Below are 23,113 nucleotides of genomic sequence, written 5' to 3'. Positions count from 1 at the left end.
TCCTTACAAGGCCTTCATATCTCAGGCCTAGCCAAACAAAGATATTACCAGATGTAAAAGCTTTGGAAGCCCAAATGCTATATGCACCATCAACAGAACAGGCGCTCTTAAGGTTTTGTAGTACGATAACAATTAAAAAAGGTTATGCAGCACAGTACCTGAACCACAATTCCAAACATTTACATCTAGCACGAATGCCCATATGGATATTCCAAAAAAAAACTAGTTTGAGAAACACACAAATAATAAACTTCAAGAACCTACGATAACTGGAAAACTAGAAAAATAAGGGGAAAAACATAATGTATCTAAAACATCAAAATAAATCGCAGTGTATTCTAGGAAATCCAATTCATACTGTTTCCAAAGAACATCCTTCAGATTACTCAAAAAAAAAAAGAGGAAAAAGAACAGAAAACTGATGGGGATATCTAAGAAATGCAATCTCCAGAATTACCACAACACTTTCAGCAGAGCTAGTCCTGCTTGTTCAAGCCAAGTAAACAAATTCAGGTTTGTTTGAGTAAAAGCAAGGGGAAAAGAATCAAATTTAAACAAACCTTCAATCTTTCCAAAGCATTATTTTATCGTCAACCAATAAGACTAATAATCATCTGCTTGAATAGCCATTACCTAATGTTGGTCCCAGCCATCTAGGGCCTTGGGAGTAGTACTGGACTGGGATACAGACCTAACCTTTGGCATTGTTTTGCACAAGGTGGCCCCTCTCAGACTAACAATCATCTGTGCCTGTATTTTTTGGATCCAACTACAGGTTTGGAAAAAACACACAAGAGAAGCTGGAAAGATAATATCTCTAAACGTATAGGTTAATCAAAGAACTCAACTTTTTATCCAAAGGATACATAGACACACATTTCGCTGCAGTTAAATTAGCGTTTTAATTGTAAGGCTTTGGTTCAAGGGTACGTCAATGTATAACAATATCATAATTATTCTACAGCAATGTAATCCTGAATTACTTTTATGAGGATTATTTGTTCATGCTCATCCAGCCATAGGTAAAAACACCATAAATGATGAAAACAAAGGATAAATATAAAAGAACAAAGAAGACCATCCAAAACAATGAAGTGAAGAAAAAGAGAGATGTGGCACTGAATTAAAGATATCACAAGTATATTCATTGTGGAATTGATAGAACATAATGAGAATCAAATAAAACCAAAATAGGGAAGAAGAAAGGAGTAAATCCAAATACAACGACTTAAAAGGCCAGGATATCTACATGCCAATCATATAAAGACTATTTTTGCTTGTACTTCTAGACAGAACCTTTTTTTTCTTTTCTATTTGAGTGTTCAAGATCACCGCCTGTATAATTTTAGGGATTTTTAGACTGCACTCCACCTCGGAATTCTGATTTGAACTGCAGACCTACAACAATTCAAATTGATGAACACCTTAATTTTATCTTGTAAACGTCGATATTTAAACCGTTAAAGCTCCTTTGTTTCAACACAGAAGTTGCAGAAAAGTTTCCAATCTGCCAAAGAAAACGTCAGCCTAAGTGGAAATGATGTTTAGGAGAAGAGTCGTATTGGAAAAGGAGGTGGTGGTAGTAAGGAATCTAGAGAATCTTCAGCAGTAGATACGATCTTCTCTGATAATAAAACAAGTACGGTCTAGACTAAAAGAATCCATTTCCAGCAGCTAGAATAACTCCCAACAAATCAGATGCAAATGATTGTGACCCCTGAACAACCATACAGTCGTCCGATACCCTAAAGTCAAGGTAGATTCGTTGAAAGAAATTTTTAAATACAGAATTACACATCAAGTCCAGAACAACAATATATAGAAAACTATGCCACCACCTCTGACTTGCCAAAAGTTGAAAAAAAACATAAAAGTAAAAGATAGACCTGGATTACAGGAAAAAGGCAGGAAATCATTTCAAAGATTCATGTAAAGAAAAAAAAAAGATCAAAGACTAATCTTTTCTTTGTACCAATTTAAACAACGAAGATAATCTCTCCCTTCATGGCAAATCAACATATTCCTGCTGAAGGTACAGGGTTTAGGATTTCACATTCCAAAAGCTACAGTCTCCATGATTTTTGGGAAACATCCAACGCTATCAGAACAAAATAAATATATTCCGTCCATAATAAACAAAAAAAAAAAAAGGATCAGATACCAAACAGAAACGCAAACACAAACACTTCATTTACCAAGTTAAGCATCTGAAGCTCTAAAACCTAAACAGCTAGCTCCTACGCCATTAACAAGAAAAACAAACATCTGACACAGAACAAGTAGAGAAAGGTTCGAGTGATTACAATAAACAAACAGTAACAGAAGAAAGGAGATCTTACGAGAAAGAGCGATTCTTAGCTTTTCTTTCTCTTCTTTGTAATCCTCTATTCCTCTTGAGCTAAGCGCAGTATCCGAGAAAGAGAAAGAAGGCCGGAATAAGGAGAGTTAGGTATGAAAATGAGTATTTATAGAGGAAAAAGTAGAGAGAGTGAAAGGGAAATGCCCTTTCACGCTCATGTGAGGCCGACGAAGAGAAAAGAGACAACAGAGCCCAATCGGCCAATCCACAAACAGCCCCTTTGGTGATTTTCGTTTTCTTTAAATAAACTCCTTAATTACGTACCATGCCACTATCTTTGTGAAAATGACGCTTTCGCATGCGCGCCCCATGCCACAACCCAACCGTGCATCGGGAACATTTACCCAATACGGTGGATGATCCTAATGCTGAGATGTGTATGTGAGGCGTCTGCGGGGGTGCGCTTAATAAGGCGCCAAACTCGGTTCGAGGGGTTGTCACTGGCTCACTGCCGATGGCAGGGGTGCAAATGGATCGCATCATGATCCGATTGATTTGGCCCGACTTGGATGACCCATGTTCGGTTATTCGGGTCGGATTCGGATAACCCTCCTTCCCCTATTCGATCTAAGAAAATCCCATCCCATATATTATATATTTATAAATATAATACATATATATTATTTATTTATTTACAAATATATTTTTTATATTACATTTTTATAAATTTGTTATATTATTTATTTTTATAAAAACATGTATATGTTCAAAAAAATATTTAAAAAATTAGTGAGGGGCGTTCGCACTTAGCACGGGCGATGAATATCTGAGAAAATCCCATCTAATATATTATATATTTATAAATACAATACATATATATTATTTATTTATTTATAAATATATTTTTTATATTACATTTTTATAAATTTGTTATATTATTTATTTTTTATAAAAACATGTATATACTCAACAAAAATAATTAAAAAATGCTTACATTTTTTATTTTATTTAAATTAATTTTTAAAGGAAACAAGTCGGATCAGATTAGATTGAAAGATCTAACTTACCGATAGGATTTGAATTCAAATCGAGTTTTATCAGATCCAATTGGATCTTCGGGTCGGGTCGGGTCTGCCTTGAAAAAAAAATGTCGGATTGGATTCGAATATAGTCTTATTCGAATTCGATCCATTTGCATCCCTAGCTGATGGGGCCGAGTTAAGTTAGGAAGAAGTGACGCTAGCCTAGCCCCATAGGGATGCAAACAAATAGAATCGGATTCCAAATATCCGATATGATCTCACAATCGTTGATCTAATTCAATTTAATTTCTGAAAATTTTAATAAATTTTTAAAAGGAAATGTAACAGTTTATGTAAAGAAAATTATTTTTTCCAATTATTTTTGTCATATATATGTTTTTTATAAAAAAATAAATAATATAAAAATTACAAAAATATAATATAAACATATTTATGAATTATATATAAGATCAGATAAGGGGTGATTTGAATTCGATCGAATTTTTAATTGATCTTAATCCAAACCGATTCAATCAAAAAAATCGATGAGGGGATATAAACTTGACAAAATGGATTGTATTTGAATTCGAATTGAATCATGATCCGACCCACTTGCACCTATAACCCGAGTTGCTGAACCCTCTGTTCAATCCCTAATCATTGGGTTGGATTGGTCTTAATGATGCTTCCGATTGAGTTTTAGTTTAGGTTTTTACTTACACGGAGCATATATCCTCTCTTCTCATATGTGGGATTGCCCGATTAAAGTTTGTTAATAAGCGGCAAAGGTACATATAAATGTCTATTTATATAAAATCAATACATCTAGTCATGAATATGAATATACGTTGTATTCATGTTGGTTGTTTTGATTAGGACTCATCTGGTTCATATGAATAGCGATTTAGAATTGGAATCAGAGTGGCCCATTCAGGTTCTAATCATTTGGTTGGGCAAAATTAGAATCAGATTTTTATTCATAGTGGAATGGCATTTCTCCATTTAAGGGAATGGCTATTCCTTCTCCTCCCTTAGGAATGAGATCCCATTCCAATTGATTTCAATTTTGATTTTGATTTATGACTTAAATAAACAAGCTACTAGAATACACTATTCTAATTCCAATTTTGGTTGTGAATCAAATGGACCCTTACTAATACATTACTACTTTTCACCTCATTTAATTCATAATTTTCTCTCATTAAGTCATATATTTAAAGTATTAACTCTCATTCTCTCGCATAAAATCCTATATTCAAGATAATCCAAGAAACAATTTTTCCTAGGGATGCAACTCAGGTAGGTCCAACCCCTATTTTTGAGTAACTTTGTGGAACTTTTTTTTATTAAAATACCCTTATTTTTTAATTTAGTATCTCTTTTATTGTGTGGGCAAAATGCAATTTAAACTATTATCTTTCACCTCATTCATTTCCCTCTCATTAAGTCATATATTCAAAATATTAACTCCTTGTTCTCTCTCATTAAATCCTATATTTAAGATATTTTTCTCACAATAAATTCTATTAAATAGATGTATATCCAATACTTTTAACAATATCAAACTCTTTTTTTTTTCTATATCTAACCAAAAAACCGAAAGCATTCTTCTATCCAGGTGGTAATTAATTCAACCATCAAAGGTTAGATGGGTCAAGACATGAAAAGATAAAAAAAAAAAAAAATCTAAGGAACATAAAAATCAAACATTGATGCTTTAGGTTTGGATAAGCTTTGGGATTTGTGCTTTCAAAACCCAAAAACACAAAGCTCCAATTTTAGGCTTTGTGCTGTAGGGATTAGAAATGTTCTAGCTGCAAGTTATTGTTATTTTTTTAAAACAATTCTTGAAAATGATCAAAACCCTTTTGGCTCATATTTGTTTCCCACAGCCTAAAGCTAAAAAACAAACAATTATTTGTTAACTATTAATAATGGTTTATAAGCTTGAGATAGGCTCCATTTGAGAAGAGTGCAAATACAAATATGTATGTTCATAGTTAATGACAGCAGCATTTGTATTTACACTGTACATATTTGTTTTTACATTCTTCCCAAACAGAGCATTAGGAAATTGGTAAAATCTGTAGCAATACTGCCTTCTAGCATTAATATATTTCAGCATGGCTATATGTAAAAGAGTTATCATGCACCAATTATGTGATGGATAGTAAGTCCTTACTAGAAAATGGTTGGAAAACGATTTGTAATCAAGTAGCTCCCAAGGGCCCAAAAAGGCCCAAACATTTAAACAACCCATGTGCTATATGTATGGGAACACCCAAACTGTATGTGTATGTGATCCTTGAATGGATAATAATTCCATTTACCAAAAAGAATGGAAAATTGTTTGCAATGAAATACTTCAAAAGTGAAGCTACAATAATTAACCAGCCATGTGCCAGAATGCATGCCCATTTCCTATTTGATAAAGACAACAGCCCTAAATTTTAAACATCAATTCAATCAAAACTCAATCAAGGGTAAATTATTTATATCTTCCTTAGAGGGCGTTCTTTTTTTTTTTTTATTTTGAGAGGGGATAAATGGGATTTTGATTACTATTGATCAAGAATTTTATGTTCTTTTTTTCAAATTTATGTGGGGACAGGGAAAGTTTATTTACCTGGGTATCACTTATCCAAGGGGAAAGTTGATACCCATCTCCTAGTTGTGTAAATAACTTTCCCACCTAGGGGAAAGTTGTCAACACTTGAATGGAACACAAAATGCCCCTTTTAATATTGGACTTTTATGGTTTAAATGGTCATTACCTTATTTACATGGGAAATAAAAAGAACATGGGTAAATACACTTACTCAGATAAGTGCATTTACCCAAGTAAATGATTTACCGAAAAATGAATAGTGCCTTAGAGTTATAGTAAAATACTTGTGTTGTTTGTAGTTTTTATTTAATATTTTATTTATAACTCCTTTGACCATAAAATCATATAGGATTTGTTAAGTGAAGAGACAAAATTAAAACAAAAATAGGTACTTTATCAAAACACCCTTAACAATAAAGGTATCATCGGTTTAACCTCCAAAACGGTATCATCATCATCTAAACCTTGTGCAAACTACATGGGATCAATGCATGAATCTAGTTCTGTCATTCCATCATGGGGGTGTTTTATAGTGTGAATGATAAATTGGTGGGTGTGGATTGGTTCACACCACACCATATGGTAGGGACCAATCCATACCACACTACAGTCCACAACTGTGGATAGATTGTGTGGATTGGTCCAATCCACACCCACAAATGGCATTCTGTAGGTGTGGTGTGGATCAGTCTACACCACACTTTTTGATTCCATGTATCTCATATATATTTTATGGGAGATCTACACAATCGATCATAAATGTCTAATTTTTGTTTTTTGTATAGTAAATAAATTGAAAAAAAAGACATCAATATGTAAACAACAATTGCATTTTTAAATAATTAAAAAATATTATTTTAAATATTAAAAAAATAAAAATTAAATAAATATTATTGGATTAATAAAAAAAAATAAAAAATTTAAATATTATTTTAAATAATGAAAAAAAGAGTTGAGAAGGAGAACCGTCAGACTTGTGCTAGAATTAACATTAAAAATTATTATTTTATTGATAAAATCTTAAAAATTATTAAAAGATTAAATAAAATGAGAGTAACTGGACCAATGTAACGCAACTGAGTTACAATGAAACCTTCCCACAAATTGTCTACGCCATAGTATGGACCATCCATGAGAAAATACCATGGACAATAAATTAGGGTGTGGCCATCCCTGTCCACGCTATTTTGTGGATGAGGACCATCAATACGTAGCAAAACATCATATCTTACCGTGAACAGGACCAATCACCGTTCACGATATTTAAACACTACCGAACACTACCTTAATGTCATATCCATTTTTAAACTGTGGACCCTAATCATTTCTCACTAGTTCAACGAAGGAAAGACCCATAGTGCATTTTATGGAAGTTTTTTCAACTAAAATGGTCTCGTTGTGATTCACATTTCCGAGAAGAAGAGAAAGGGGAGAGGGAAGAAAAATTAAAATCTAAAAAGTCTGAAGGAGAGATTTGCGCTTCAAACAAGTGAATTTTCTCATCAGTCTCTCGGTTGCAAGCTTGTTTCACCTTCGGTATTGGAATCTAAATGGAAAAAAAAACTCTTGGTTCCCCTATTGCAATTAGACCTGTTCATGGGCGGGGTAGCCTGACGGGCTGGCCCGGCCCGACCCCCAGACGGGTTTGAGCATGTATTTTAGCCCGTGAGCTTGACCTCGGGCCTAAAAGCTCGAGCCTGACTATTTTACGGGCTGGCTCGGAATTTGTTAAAAAAGCCCGGCCAGCCCGACTTTTTGTATAAGTTAAACCCTAACCCTAAATATTAATCCCTCTCTTCTCAACCCCTCTCTTATCACTCACCTCTTTTTCTTAACTGAACAAACTCCCCTCTCAGTCACTGCCTCACATAGCCAAACATTCTCAGGAAGACAAAATCGGTGCAACTAGTGAACTCCAGTGGTGACTGGTGAGTCCTCTCTCTCTCTCTCTCTCGTTCCTCTTCTCACTTCTCCTTCTCTCTCAGAATCGATCTCAACAGCTCATTTATCATATGCGAGTTACGCAAACTCAAGCACCAGCTGTGAGTTCTCTCTCTCTCTCTCTCTCTCTCTTCATTATTCAGTTGTTCCTCTTCTCATTTCTCCGTCTCACTCTCAGAATCTCAGCTCACTCCATTTATCAAACGTAAACACAGGCATCAACAGCGAGTCCTTTCTCTTTGCCCTTTTGTTCTATTCCTCTCTTATTGTTTGGTCGGCGACGAACACAGACACAGACATAGGCATCGTCGCACTGACGGTGAACATAGACACAAGCACCGATCTATCTTTTTGATAAATCAGGCTTCGGGCTCGTGCTCGGGCCCGGGCTTCAGGCTTTTTATTAGGGCCGGGCTCAGGCTCGGGCCTAACAAAATCTTGTTTATAAAGAATAAAAGCCTTGCCCCAACCCGGCCCGTCCTGGCCCATGAACAGGTCTAGTTGCAAAAATCAATCTTAGGCCGAAATATGACCAAGTAAACGTTATTATCATTCCCTGCATTCCGTTTTTCTTTCTTCCTTCTTTCACTTTTATGTTTTTCCAATTTGATTCCCCTGCATTTTGCCATGGAGTAGCCGGGATCCGAATGGGGTAGTAAGCGGAACTGGTGGTGAGGCTCCCGCTGCACCAATTCCGTCGAAACTTTTGACGCTAACCTAATCTCGACATCATTTTTTTTTTCTGGGTTGGGATTGCCATACTGATATATTCTAGATTCGTTAGTTGCTCGAAGAACCAACCATTTTTTGTCGTTGTTTTCTTTTAAGTCTTATCTATGAATCAGTTTCTTCCCCGCTGATTTCATCAGTAGTTTGCCGCTCATTTTGTCCTGTTTTAGCTTTCCCTTCTATGAGGAGTAAGCTCCATCGAATATGAGGATTGGTCAATTTTGAGGCTTAGTTTAGGATTGTTTCTTTAGTCATAGCTGATTTACTTGTTTGTGATGTTCAAAACAGATGTATGATATTTGCCTCATTGAATGATGATCTGTTCCTATTTTTATTTTCATTCTCACACCTGAGAATGAAACCCTTTTTCTGTTTTAGTGATTCATCATCCACTTTTGCTGTTGTTGAAGCCTAAGAATGAAAAAAAAAGGGAGTAAGGGTTTATAAATTGGGGTTTATACATTAGAAGGCAAAATGGCCCAAAAATACACAAGAAGGGTAATTTTGATATTATAAAATGTTTAGCTGATGGAATACTAACGAGTTGACCCAAAGTGTATATTTCTGAAAATTTAGGGTACCTACCCCAAAGTACAGGGTAATCTATTTTTATATTTTATAAATATACATATATATATATATATATATATATATATATATATATATAATATAAAATGGATTTTTATGTATTATAATATAAAATATGTATTAATTTTACAATATAAAATTATTATATTCTTATATTTTATATTATAGAATATAAAAATATTAGTCTTTGAGCCAAAATTTTATTGGTAAAAATCAAGTTCGAATTTTTAATTTAACTTACCATAAGGTTTGAACTCAAAACGAGCCTAATTATCTAATTGAACTCGAGCCTTAACTGGATTAGAATAGAACTTACTTTGAGCTAGATAAAGTTGAACGCTTTTTCCCTTGATAAATTACGAAGTCGAATACTACCAACAGGAACTCCCTTTGGTGTTTACCTTGTTATTCACCATATCTCAGATAAGATTTAGAAACTCTGAAGCAAAACCCTGGGCTTTTGGCAACACCCAACAAACTTCAAATTTTAATAAAACGATTGATCATCCTGATCAAAGACCAAAGGATTAGAAAAGCATCTCAATGTGAATCAACATTTTAATAAACTCACTGTAACCTTAACCTTTTGCAACAAATTGACCAAACCACTTCTTTAAGAATCAAATGGAAGGCATCTGAATACTTGTTCAGCAAAATCAGGAAATCAAGGGAATGTTCCTAAAGTAATTTCATGGAACTTGGCAAAACTACCAAACTCTATTTATACTCTTATTCTTGTGAAAACCTTGACCACTGTTACAAGGAAGCCTGTGTTTTAATTTCTTCCTATTCAGTGGGAGTTGAACGCCAAATCAGAAGGTGACTCCATGGATAGTCCAAAGAATAAATCATTAGTGAGTCAACCCAATCTCAATGGTAACTGTGGATTCTCCTTTAGGCTGGGACAAACTCGGAAAACCTGCTTTAGGATACTTCAATAGTCTCAAAATGTATTCAGACAAATGAAAAACCAAGTTGCATTTGAAATTCAGGCACAACTGATACCCAAACATGCTTGTAACAATTAAACTGGTAAACTCAGTCGATAAAAATGGAGAGTACAGTGATGGGTCACTGACAAACCAAAGTACTGGATCATGGCACAATATCTCCCACGTGGACAATAGCCATTTCCACTATTCCAATACAAAACATTACTATTCATTGCATTAATTATATTATTATACTGCTAAACCTCAAACGACCCACCAAATGAAGCAACACAAGAACCTTCTCGGGAGATGCAGAAGTAGTAACATTTTCTGATAAGCACTTACAAGAACCTTCCCCTTATTGTAGCTTGTTCATTGGAGAAAACACAAGGCTTCTTTTCCAATTAATCTCCACACATGGTGGCGGGTTCTGATCTATTTGCTGGTAAGCCACTGTAAGATTATCTCTCCTTTTTTTTTTTTTTGGTGGGGGGGGTGGGGGGGTGGGTGTTACATTTCACCATACTATTGAAGGGTCGAATAATTCCGATTGGATGATCGAAGTGCTGCACTAAACATTTCTTGGTATATTAACAGAACTTGGGTGATTGCAGTGGTCCTATCTGTTACACTTGTTTGGATGGTTCATACTTCATAGACTTGTGATGAACTGAACTGTCTGATGAAAAAAAAAACAGAATAGTTGATTTGGGAAGAATATCCCATTTTTTATAAGAGAGTACACCCCTAATCATTACTATAAGAGTACATGCTTTGAAAGAAAAAACATCCCCATGTTTTGACCTCTGTAATAAGACAACTGTGGTTTCTTTTTCTCTCTTCACTAAGTATGAACCCGGTTCATAAAAAATGGGATGTGCCCTAATAACTCCCCTAACTGCTGAAACAGCTGGTTGATTCTTTATGTCCACTGCCTTCCAACAAGTTTCCGCTCTTAGTACCAGACCCTAACAACTAGATCACTCCACAGAAGGCGTTTAACAACTCCTTTTAACCTATTTCAAAATTGGGCTCATATAAGTGATAATAGAGAACCTGGGGTTCAAAACCATCTTCATTCATTAACCCTGCTCTCTGATATTACAGAAACAAGCGAAAATGGTTCCATGCATAGACAACACACAACAAGCCAATTTTTTACTTACATAAATTTTAAAATCGGTGCCAAGAGGTGGCAGAGAATCAAAGAGAACAACACCCTTTTGAGATAATGGAGGTTATACACAAAAATTAATTTGCCAATACCATGAATATACTGGAACTCTTGTATGTAAATAAGACTGCTTCAAGCAGCCTGAAAAGCCAGGATACCTGCACAGAGAACAGAAAAGTGAGATTGTAGTTGACTTGCTATATGAGTTCAACACTTCAATTTATCTACTCAATTAACTGTATGGAGATCACAATTGGTCTCTTCTGGTCAGCAGGGTGGCACAAGAAAATTAATACCACAACCAGAAGAGGAAAAAAAGTGCACCACCAGCCAGGGAGGGGGTATTGTCACTCTCACCCATACCCACCCAACCATTTTTGGAGCAGGGTCCATTGTCACTTATTTTAATTATTTTTTAGCTCGTAATGCAAAGAGAGAAAATGCACATTCACATTGCCTACATATGTGTTGTTTGGGTTCCGCAACCCAGTTATCATGACCATAATTTTCTAGCTCACAATTGTGCAGTTTGTAACCATGGAAGATCCAACCTGCCATTTATGCAGTACTTGGAAGGTACATGGTCCAAATAAATTAATTTGGATTACAAATTTAGAACTTTTAGATAGTTGTAAGTACACATAAGATCCTGTATAAAAAAGCAATGTATGCAAAATGTATTTGGAAGGATCTTATATATTGGAAAAGCATATGCATGGCCAAAATTTCTATTGGAAAACAGAGAAAGTTTTGAATGGGGATGCCCAGGCAGGTGGTAATCTGTAATTTGTAAGCTGCTCTTTTTTTTTGATAAATATTTGTAAGCTGCTCTTTGTAAAGTTATTTTCTATTTTTGCGTTCTTGGTTTGTGAGACATCTGGTTAAGTGTTCTGATGTTTATATTGTACTAGTTCTGGCCTACTGCTAGCTTTTTTAGAGCAGTTTGGCTTTTTCTCAGTGAAATATTCTGTTACTGATTAAAAAAACTACTGGAAAAGTGAATCTTTCTGTTTCTGTTAAATAGTTGCATGACTATTTGTGCCAAAAACAAGATGGAGATGGATATGGTTCTTATTATTCTTCATGATTCATCACCAAGCTTTTCCTCAATATGGATTTTACCATTTTAAGAAAAATCAAAAAGGAAAAACTATCAGCTTTTAACAATTGTGTATACTTACAAATTCCCTACATATCTACCACATGCAAAGAAGGCTCACTTGGACATGAAAGGTGGCTATGAGCTAAATAAATCTTGGCAAGTTAATCCAAACTAGCTTACATAGAGGGGAAGAGATAAAAACAATAACAATACAACCATGATCTTACCTAAAACAACAAGTGTAACAAATATCACTGGTATTAGCCGTCTGGAAAGCTGAGTAATTTTGCTATACTGAAATCTTTGAAATCTCCCTCTACAATTCCCAAAGCAGCTGCATGACTGCATGGCATTTCTTAATACCTCAGAATACAATCTCCCAGAACTTCTAAACCCATTTACCAACCCCACTCGGGTATGTCGACCCTGTAAAAATGAAATACAAGCACAGATCAATTAATCTATCAGGTTAGATTACAACACAAATGCTTAAAAAGTCAATAATTTATATGAAATAGTCGAGTTCACAAAATCCAGAATCGCAGAGATCACTTCCACAATTACTTATTATATTTTTCGTTTGTTATGAGTGTTTATAAATTGGAGTCTTGTCTCATTCCCACAGATTAAACAATCTAGATCAGTGAATTAATTGGCCATATTGTGCTGTTATCCATTGAGGATATAATAAGCCTGGAGCCAATGTTTTAAAACCCAGTAATTTGATAATCCAGTTCAAATTGTATGAACGGTGATTTTTAAATATTGCATGAAAAATTAAATATTCAAAAGACTAAAAAGAAAAAAAATTGTCTAAAAATAAAAGCAAAAATTTCCTTGCACATTGTGAAAGATTGGTGGCCCTATATTTATTTACTTATTATTTACTAATAGTAGATTATATACCTATTAGGTGCCAAGATATTGTGACCTACCTATTTGATGGAAAATTCTGGACATTTTTGCAGTTACAACCATTGAGTTAATTGCAATTTTTCGTTATTTGTCCAAGAAAGTAGAATGAAATTTTATGAATCATTTCTTCCTATTTGGATGGAATTTCATTTCAACTATCACATCTGCAGGAAATTTGGGAGGGAGGGAGAGAGCAAGAGATCTGTGTGCCATTAAGATTAGAGCACATAGTTTATGGGTTCCATGAACCAAACATGAAGGCTAAAAAGTTTCAATCAAAATTATTTTCGTCACTCATATTTCCAAACTTTTATGTAAAAGTTTAAAATTCTCTTGAAAATAGGCAATGCTACTATGTTTTGATTGGATTGCTGTATCATCATTGCAGCAGAAGTGGACTCAAAATTTATGATGTTAAGTCTTAAAACTTTCATGATTATGTATGATATCATTCAAGCCTTATCCACCACTGGGGATGACCTGTGTCAAGTATTCAACTTAACCTAGCCAAACCAGCCACAGTTATACGCCCTAACTAGAGGTGAATAATCCTTGTTGATCTGAGAGATACCAATAGTTCCTTAAATGAGTAAAAAAGTACAGGTGTAGGGTCCAAGCTAACGGCATGAGAAAGAAAATGATGTTAACTTACCTGCCCAGTTTCAGAAATGTCAAGATATGAAGAAGGCCTTTTATCAAATTCTCTTCCCACTTCTCCATCTTTCTGCCTCTTCATGAAACTCCTATCCATTTTAGTCCTACATGAAGACCAAAAGTTGCCCATGGATCCCAAAGCATGTAGTCCATTGCGGGATCCTCTCAACTTGTTCTTGCAAAAGAAATTCTTAGCACTTGGGATAGCATCTTCCCAATCCCAAATCCTAATTGCAGAATGAGAACCAACTTTTCTGAAATTATTATTCTCCTTGAAGGAACCCAAATCAGGGTCTTCATGGATGATCCCATTCATCTTTGAGTCCTCAACTTCTTCAGTTTTGAGCTCAACAATCTCATCAGTTTTGCAATCATATCTAGAAGCTGATGTTGGATCAAGAAACCTTCTCATAATACTACTATTATCTGAGCCATAGTGAGTGTGCCGGTCCATAGTACTTCCCCCAGAAAGAAATAATGTCAATCCATCTCTGTCTTGTTCATTTAAGTTAACCCATTGGGTATTTGTCTTTGAATGTTCCATTGGTGACTCTGCTAAGCTTTTCTCCACATGAATAATTTGTTCTCTAATGGCTCTAATAAATTGTTTATGTCTAGAAACCACATCTGCCCTTGCTCGTGAATTATCTGGTAAATCTGATAGATTAACTGCCCGCTCAAAATCTTCCAACTAATTAGAAGATAAGCATGATAAATTAGATTTAGATTGTTTTGTTAATAATAAAATCACGTGAAACGAAAAATGGAAACTAATATCATTAAGTACCTGCCATTTTGTTGTCCCTAGAGCAGTTAAAAGATCACGCCTATGATATTCTATTGAATTGAGGAGCTTTGGGTCAGAAGATTCTCCATGAACAAGACTTTCCTCGTGCAAGAGCATACGGAAAATTGATTCCATCCTAAAGAAAACATAATGACAAAATCAGAATCTGCAGAAATCATCCGAAAATGAATTCTGGAGAAACCGTCCCATTCCAATATAATTGGAGCAAAACGTAAATGGAAATCAATCATTCAATCCCAAAAAGCTTCATATATCAAGGCATTTAGGGTTTTCAAGTCTTTATTATGTGCGAAAAGCCAAAAAGTGGAAACGAATTAGAGTTTGGGGATTCAAAGAAAGAATTTTAGGCTTTTATAATGAATCCTAAATTGAGCCACAATTCACAAAGGCTGTGCAGAGATAGAATCAGAGAGCAAAAGGGAAGAAGAAATGGAGATCGCGTTCCCTCCCCCTGGTTTAAACTTTTCGGAAATTATAGCGTGATATTCAGAACAGAATTTTCGTCCATTACTGAGTTTAACGGTGGCTCGCAGGTCGAACCATGGCGGTCCGGACCGAACCGGTTCGATCAATGTGTGTCAGAGAGGGGGGAGAGAGGAGCTGGGGAGGAGAGAGAGAGAGAGATGACATTTTTCCTTTGAAAACCACCGAACTAGCGCCAAACATCTTGGAAGGCAAAGGTGGTTGCTATGATGCGCTGAGGGAAGCGATGTCGAGATCTCTTCTTCACCGTCTCACGCCCTTCGTCTCAGCTCGGCTTCGATACAACCAGAGACTTCTGAGCTCTGCCGTCGAAAGCGCTCCCTCCGCAAGTCAAGATGCAGATGCTCTCCATATGACGGATAATTGCATTCGAGTACTCTCTCTCTCTCTCTCTCTCTCTCTCTGACGATTTTTATTTCCCTTCGAATTTGGTATATTAACAGATGAGAGATTAGCTGGATATTTGTTCATATTGATTTTAGTTGTTCTTGTTCAAGCAATCAATATCAATTGGCGGTTTTGACGACTCACACAACAACCACGTAAAGTAATTACTAATCGTAGGCATTTTACGTCTCAATTTGTCTAGAATTAGCGAGAAGTCCGGATTTTATTTATTCCACATAAGGTGTTGAGTGGAAATTTATGGAAAACTCAATACTTGTTGTGGCATTTGGGGTTCTGTATATTATTCGATGAAATTTCACTGAGAAAGATTGTTTAATAGGGTAGTCGGGAAAATTCATGGTCTATGGTAATCTTTTTATTGTTCTTCTCAACATGGGAATGAATCGTAAGTAACCAATCTTTGTAAAGATTAAGTTAAGGAGGACAGCATCAGAAGGCCTAGATTTATCCCGCAACTATCTTCATATTCTATTAGGATTGTTTTCTTAGTATCTTTGCTAGGCATATGTGCTATACAACTGTGGCAGGCCTCCTCCAAATCTCCAAACCACCCCAACCCATATTCATAAATTAGAGATGTAATAATACATATATAATTTGAAAAAAAAAACAATATATTTCTCGAGTATTGTTTGTATTTATTGCATATTTTCCATGATCAACATATTTTGAATGTGAGCTTTTTTTAGTTGTACTCTTACATGCTATATTTAGTGTTTACAAATTTCACTTGATATATACAATAAACTGTAAGAATGTGTCCATGAGTTTGCTTTGTTGTGGTCAGCATCTCCGACAATTCTGTCAATCCATCCACATCTGACAGTTGAAACATGTTTTTGTCTTAAGGTTCCAACACTTCATGCTGTATTCTGTTGATTAATTTGCTCTATATTTCATGGGTTAAATCTCATCTGCATTTTCCAAATGCTTTACTCCCAGTTGAAGAAGGTATTATGTGAGCTCATATTGTTATATAGGTTTGCTACTGAGCTCATGTTATATGACTAGTTATGCTTCAAACCCTATATCGCCACATGTTATGACTGCAGAGACTGAAAGAATTGCATGCTAAAGAAGCAACCATGGAAGGAAAAATGCTTCGGTTGAGTGTAGAGACAGGTGGATGTTCTGGATTCCAGTATGTCTTCTTGGTTGATGACAAAACCAATCCTGATGACAGGTTGGTTCTCTTCTAGCCTCCTACTCAGGGATATTAGTTAACTTCCATTGCAATCTTCATGTAACAAGGATAATCCACTTTATGGAATCTGGTACTGTAAAGCTTCATTTATATCATTCATGTAAATTGGTTTGTCCCAAATAAACTTTCTTTATCTCACATTTAAATGAACTAAATTGTGTTGGAAATTTTTACTTCATATGTGAATTATGAAATGAACCTTAGTCTCCCTTTGTTTGCAATGCCAATCTGAACCAGTTACCTCACCTGGCTCAGTTTTGCATCTGTTTGTAACTATGGTTCGATCTTGTTGCTGATGCAAAATTTGCATTCATTGGCAGTACAACCTTTGCACCCCAAAAGCTGATGCAAAATTTGAACCAGCTTCCTCCTGACTTAATTCCTATTTTACTCCTCACAAACAAACAAAACAAGTCAAATTGAAATAAAAGTAAACCAGAATTTACATGGCCCATTTGCACTCTATGCATTTTGCACTGCAAACAGAAGAGCCTTATGTGCGTATCTACACCTTGTTTTTCCAAAGTCACTATGTTAGGCATCCATTAATGTTGAAGTGACTCCTGTAGTTGGTAGTTGTTCTGTAGAACAACCGTATTGCATGATGTGAAGGTTTCTTCATGTTTCCTCTTGATCTTATGGTTGTAGAGTTTTTGAGAGGGAAGGTGTTAAGCTGGTTGTTGATAATATCTCATATGACTTCGTCAAAGGTGCAACTGTTGATTATGTTGAGGAGTTAATTCGCTCTGCTTTCCTGGTAAGTTGCTTCCTTTTCATTTCAGATTCTTGGCTACTCATTATCAAAATAAGTATTTCCCATCACTTCATTGACTCAAAGAAAAAGGTGGGGATTAGAGGTTTGGCAGGAATAAAGATGGGTAAATAAGAAAAGCCTTATCTGTAGGAAAACTCTGAAGTGCATTCATATAATAAATAATAAAATTCAAAAAAGAAAGAGCCACAAAGGCTAACATTGCCAACCAAAAGGAAATACTATTTACTTTTGCATATTAAGCATCCAAGCTCTATTTGGAATAGAAGCCAATTGAGCATGCCCGTATGCATCATTCTTTTTGGAAAAAGGTAAGGTATATATGTATTAATTAGTATAACAAAATATAAGCGTCTGTGCAATGAAATTCTGTACAAGTCCACAAGTTTCAAGTATCGTAAAAAATGTTGACAGCCAAAAAAGAAGATGAGAATTCGTTCTCCTTGGGATAAAAAAAGACAGACAGATATTGTCTCAAGGCCTCAACTGTGAAATTAACCACTCTTTCCACAGGACTGCTCTTCTTCTCAAAGGCTCTTGAGTTTCTTTCCAGCCACACCATCCACAAAATTGCCAAGGGAATAACAGACCAAAAATAACTTCCTTTTCTGCCCATTCCAGCAACCTTCCACCCCTGTAACAAAGCCTGAATAGAACATGGCAAGCACCCCTGGTACGAGATACCCTTGAAGAAAAATATCCACATCTTATATGTGAAACTGCAGTGGAGAAATAAGTGATTGGAAGGCTCTTCATCCTGCCTGCACAAGGGATATAGAGAGTTCAGTAAATTGACACCCTTTCTTAACAACATTTGTTTGGTCATCCATATTTTAATGCTCTTACGAATCATTAAGAAGAGATATGGTTGTCATTTGTGGTTACCTCAAGTGAGCTAACTGTCAACAAGCTGATTACTTTCTTGATGAAACAGGTTCAGTCCAAGTTTCTCATTCAGCATTACACTTTTTCTTCACCAGGTCCTGTTGATAAATTTTGAAGTTTGTACCATCTGAAAAGGAGCACACTAGTCACTTTCAATAATGATATCTCCAAAGCCTTTAATCTCGCATAATCTCAGATGATCTGATGAGGCTCTAGCAATGCTTATCCAGTGGTCATAGCGCCATTAAATGCAGAAATATGCATGTCCTCATCATGTCAAGTAGGGATTTTCCCTACATGACCTACCCTATATGACATCAGCACTGTAGCCCACCTACTGAGGGTGAGCCTTGGTGCAACAGTTTGGGTTGCTCCATCATGAACTGGGTTCAAATCTTGTAAACAGCATCTTTGTGTATCTGTAGGGATAAGGCTACGTACATCTGTCCCTCCCCAGACCCTGCATTGGTGGAAGCCTTGTGATTTGGGCTTCCCTTTTACCGAAGACTACCTAGTAATGGTGGTTTACTAGTGACATGTGGCAAGTGATTTGAGGCTGAAATTTACCCCATTAATAGAGGCTGGCATGACGAACATGGATTGCCTTTCCAAGCTGCATGATGACTCTCAAAGTTGTGAACTAGGCTGCCCTTTTACCAAAGACTACCTGGTAATGGTGGTTTACTAGTGGCACGTGGCAAGTGATTTGAGGCTGAAATTTACCCTATTAATAGAGGCTGGCATGACGAACATGGATTGCCTTTCCAAGCTGCATGATGACTCTCAAAGTTGTGCTAAGCTCCAGAACCACTAATACCAGGATTGCCTTTCAAAGCTGCATCTATATTGAATTTTTATCTACATCTACATGGTTCTATTCAAGTAGTTTATCTTACCTCCTAAGACTCAAAGACGACCCAAACATTCTGAAGTTTCTGACTCTGTTCAAAAACGTATGTCCATGAACACTTGATATATTGATTTTCGTTAGAACCATACCATCTTGCAGAGAATCATTTAATAACTTCCATGATTATTTGGAGTTGGAAGGGGATATAGAGCCAGATCAATAAGAGTTGGGTGGTGTTTTCCCATTAGATGAAGTGGTTAAATTTGATAAAAAGATAGAGATAGTTAAGATGATTGAAAGAGAAGTGGGAAGAGTTTGAGTTTGTTCCTTTTAGGAGGTGAAGAATGTGCAAGATTTTTTTTTTCTGGAATTAGAAGAAAGAGAGGACTAAAAGTTCTGAATCTATAATGTGGATTAAATATGCAGGCTTATGGAATTAGAACAGAAATGCTAATATTGGTTATTGGAAATTTTGTGAGATGTTCAGGAGGTGCAGGATGCTAGTGTTACTTCTGGAAGGAGATAGTTGTGGGAAATGTTTATATTGCGTCTTGTTTAAAACTGAGAAAGGCTGTAGATGTGGTTTCTGACTTTCCTGGGATCATGTTTACTATTATTATTTTGTTATATTGTTAGGTTTGGGGGTTGTTTGTTAAAATTCTAGTTCATTTCATGACTGATGAATGCCAGGAACATCATCTAAGCCACATCACCCAAAATTTGTGGCACCGGTATGATCAGAACTTTCTCTATTTAATAAGAACCATGAAGTGGTAGATGATTGAAATTTTAAGAAGTCAGAGTTGTCTTAAATAGATACCATGGCCTTGAGATCTACCTATTTGACATATGGCATCTAGGTACTAGGTAGTTTCCTTTCAAAGATAAATTACAAAGTTGATTTCTTCATCTCTATTTCAACCTCTAATGATAAAGAAGACTCAGTGCCTCTATTCATTAGAATCCACCTCCCAACAGGCCCTTTTTTGCTGGGGATAGGGGTAGGATTGTGCTACTGTCTAGTCAGCCTTGGAATGTTTCCTAACATGATGGTCCTGGGGCCAGGAAAGTTGATGCTGTTGGTTTTCTTTTCAATCTAAAAACTAAAATTTTTCAATCACCAACATTAAACCAGAGGCCGGGGGGGGGGGTAAGGTTGTTAAACTTAGCAAAGCTGAATATTTCCAATATTTACCAATGGACCGAAAGTTCATTATGTTACAGACATATTGAGGGAAGAGAACCTATCAAACAGTTCAATGATGACCATTTTGATCTGTATTACAACTTCTAACCATGAAGGAGAGTTAATGCATTACAGCATTAATATACATCTTCCTGGCAGGCCCCGAATTTGTAAATCCTACTTTATCATTCATCTGACAACCCTGGTCTAATTTCCTTTTTTGGTTCTTTTTCTTTTTCTTTAAAGACCATGCTTGTCAGAGTATATCCAAATCTGGTGCCAATGTATTTAAGTTGAATCTAGGCATTGTAGAGATGTAATAAACTTCAATTTGAATATACCTGATCCCAGTCCACTACATTTTTTGCATCTCCAACTTGTTATTCTGACCTTATAGGTTTCACTAAAGATTATCCCAACATTCTCCTAGCAATCAGATCCCCTCCAAACAAAAGAAAGGAAAGCATACCAAAATGTAAATAGCTTTCTTTTATTCTCTTAGAGTGTGCTTCAGAGTTCTCTTCAGAAAAGCAAACTTCTCTTTCCTTAACATTACGTTACATTACATGTTGAGTTTCTGAACCTGGATTAGTCCCCAGTCTCCTTTTCTCTCAATGTAATTTATCAGCTCTCATAAATCAAAAGAAAAACAAATGGAGGATTGTCATTACCCTGTTTGATATTGCATTAATATGTTAAAAGAGTCATCTATAATGCTCCAGCAAAGTCAAGTTGTATCGTTTTGCTTTGCGCTAGTTCTACTGATTTATTGCAAGGGGCCTATTAGCTTTAATCTTAGGCACATGGAGGTACAGAACCAAGGGCATGTCAGCTGAATCATTGCAAAGTTCCATCTGCCATGTCCTCAATGATTTCTTCTCATAGTGGAATACTTTTTATGGTTTTGTCATTCTCTGACTTGCATTATATTCCATACTTTGATCCCAGGCTCCAAGCATATGATGCTTAGTGTGAGTTCCTAATGTTGAGCCAACTTCCTAATGTTGAGTGAATATACAAAGCATTAGTGTGAGTTCATAAATAGAACCTGATATGACTATATTCAAGCTTTTAAAACACGAAGTTCCTGACATAAGGCATCCCAAAGCATGAGGTGTAAGCCTCCCAAGCATGGATTTTTAATTAATAAATAATTAAAAATAAGATAAAACAAATAAAAATAATATAGTAAATATCCTAGAAAAATAGGAAAATTTATGAGAAATTAGAAAGTTTTCATATTTGCAATTTCTAATAGTAAGACCATAATGTTTAAATATAGAATTGAAGTATCATCATCTATAACTATATAGGTACCATTAGCCATCAATCATTGATTATCACTTGTGAAATTGCAAATAAAAAATTCAGAATTAATAATTCACATAAATTGCACAAAATTAACATAAACAAGTATGTCGTCTCATATTCAATTGAATGTAATGCATTAAAAGAAATAAAAGCTTCCTCACTTCTATTTATAACATTTTGTTATAATAGTGCCTATCAAAAAAATAACATTATGCCATAATATTACAATAAACAAATGTGGATGGTTTTCATCCTCTCTATTATTGTTAATGTATGATGAGGAACACAATAAAAAGGTTATTCCACTTATATCATGTGTTCCTAAAAATTCACATATAAACCCTCCAGTTTTTCCACTCTACATCCCTTCAAGAACCATGTACTGTAGTAATGGATATATCACTGTTTAATGTGCAGGTAACTACAAATCCCAGTGCAGTTGGCGGGTGTAGTTGTAAGAGCTCTTTCATGGTGAAATAGCAATTCTTGTGAATTCCTTTTTCTAGCACGGCATCCCTGTCATGGATATTTGCAGATAGACATAAAGATGTTGTCATAGGGCCATAGCAGGTAGTCAGCTTGTTGGACATCTTATAGTCCTTGAATCTTAATAGTGTGAGTCCACAGCAGATGCACTATGAATGATTCTTCAGTTACTTATAATAAAATAAGAGTCCCTTCTGCTAGCTTCTCAATTCTTCTTCTTTTTTTTTTTTCTCCAAGAAGAAATGAAAAATTCAACCCTTGACCCAGCGTGTGTGTGCGTGGAATTGACATTGGAGAGATCGTATGGCTCATCTACATGGTATTTCAACAAAGACTTTGGTATGGGCATAGGCAGAGGAAGGGTCTAAAAACCATGAGGTTGTTTGAACAACAATGCGATGTGGTAGCCAAACAGGCCAGATGCCGTTTGGTAATCCCATTATTATGATATGCCGAGTAGAAGAAACTTCTACTTGCACCAGCCAAGTTAGTCACTGGTACAGTCATTGGTTACATATGCACATAATCTGTATTCAAAGATTAAGTAATCTACATTCACATACGATGCATATATTGAACTATAAATAAAAATGAGATGTCTGGTAAACTAAGGCCATGTTTGATTTGCTGCTATAAGTTTTTAATTGCAATAATGGGCAAGAATGAATAGCATGAGGGCGTTTGATTACAAAATTCTTGTTTTAGGTCTTATTTTTTAGAATGAAAAAACGAGTCTATGGCATAAAAACTGAGGTA

General features: G+C 35.6%; 2 protein-coding genes and 1 long non-coding RNA gene across 3 annotated transcripts; 1 reads left to right on the top strand and 2 right to left on the bottom strand.

The window, feature by feature from the left end:
- Nucleotides 1-1,116: 1,116 nt before the first annotated feature.
- Nucleotides 1,117-2,709, bottom strand: LOC148847425 (uncharacterized). Its single transcript, XR_016100589.1, has 2 exons — nt 2,340-2,709; nt 1,117-2,098 (listed from the first exon to the last, which is right to left on the bottom strand). It is a non-coding gene; the product is annotated as an uncharacterized LOC148847425 (long non-coding RNA).
- Nucleotides 2,710-11,181: 8,472 nt separating this feature from the next.
- On the bottom strand, nt 11,182-15,258 carry LOC148847424 (uncharacterized). Its single transcript, XM_088949054.1, has 4 exons — nt 14,752-15,258; nt 13,963-14,655; nt 12,623-12,821; nt 11,182-11,451 (listed from the first exon to the last, which is right to left on the bottom strand). Exons 1-4 carry the CDS (start codon nt 14,884-14,886, stop codon nt 11,426-11,428), a joined length of 1,053 nt encoding a protein of 350 aa, XP_088805180.1. The 5' UTR covers nt 14,887-15,258; the 3' UTR covers nt 11,182-11,425.
- Nucleotides 15,259-15,313: 55 nt separating this feature from the next.
- LOC148847423 (Iron-sulfur cluster biosynthesis family protein) lies at nt 15,314-22,427 on the top strand. Its single transcript, XM_088949055.1, has 4 exons — nt 15,314-15,628; nt 16,716-16,846; nt 17,516-17,624; nt 22,289-22,427. Exons 1-4 carry the CDS (start codon nt 15,314-15,316, stop codon nt 22,349-22,351), a joined length of 618 nt encoding a protein of 205 aa, XP_088805181.1. The 3' UTR covers nt 22,352-22,427.
- Nucleotides 22,428-23,113: the final 686 nt, after the last annotated feature.

The sequence above is a fragment of the Nelumbo lutea genome, chromosome 6 (assembly GCF_056320005.1).
Source record: "Nelumbo lutea isolate HS-2025 chromosome 6, American lotus-T2T, whole genome shotgun sequence".
Taxonomy (NCBI): Eukaryota; Viridiplantae; Streptophyta; class Magnoliopsida; order Proteales; family Nelumbonaceae; genus Nelumbo; species Nelumbo lutea.
Note: the sequence above shows the minus strand (reverse complement) of the source record. Positions and strands in the feature narration are given on the sequence as shown.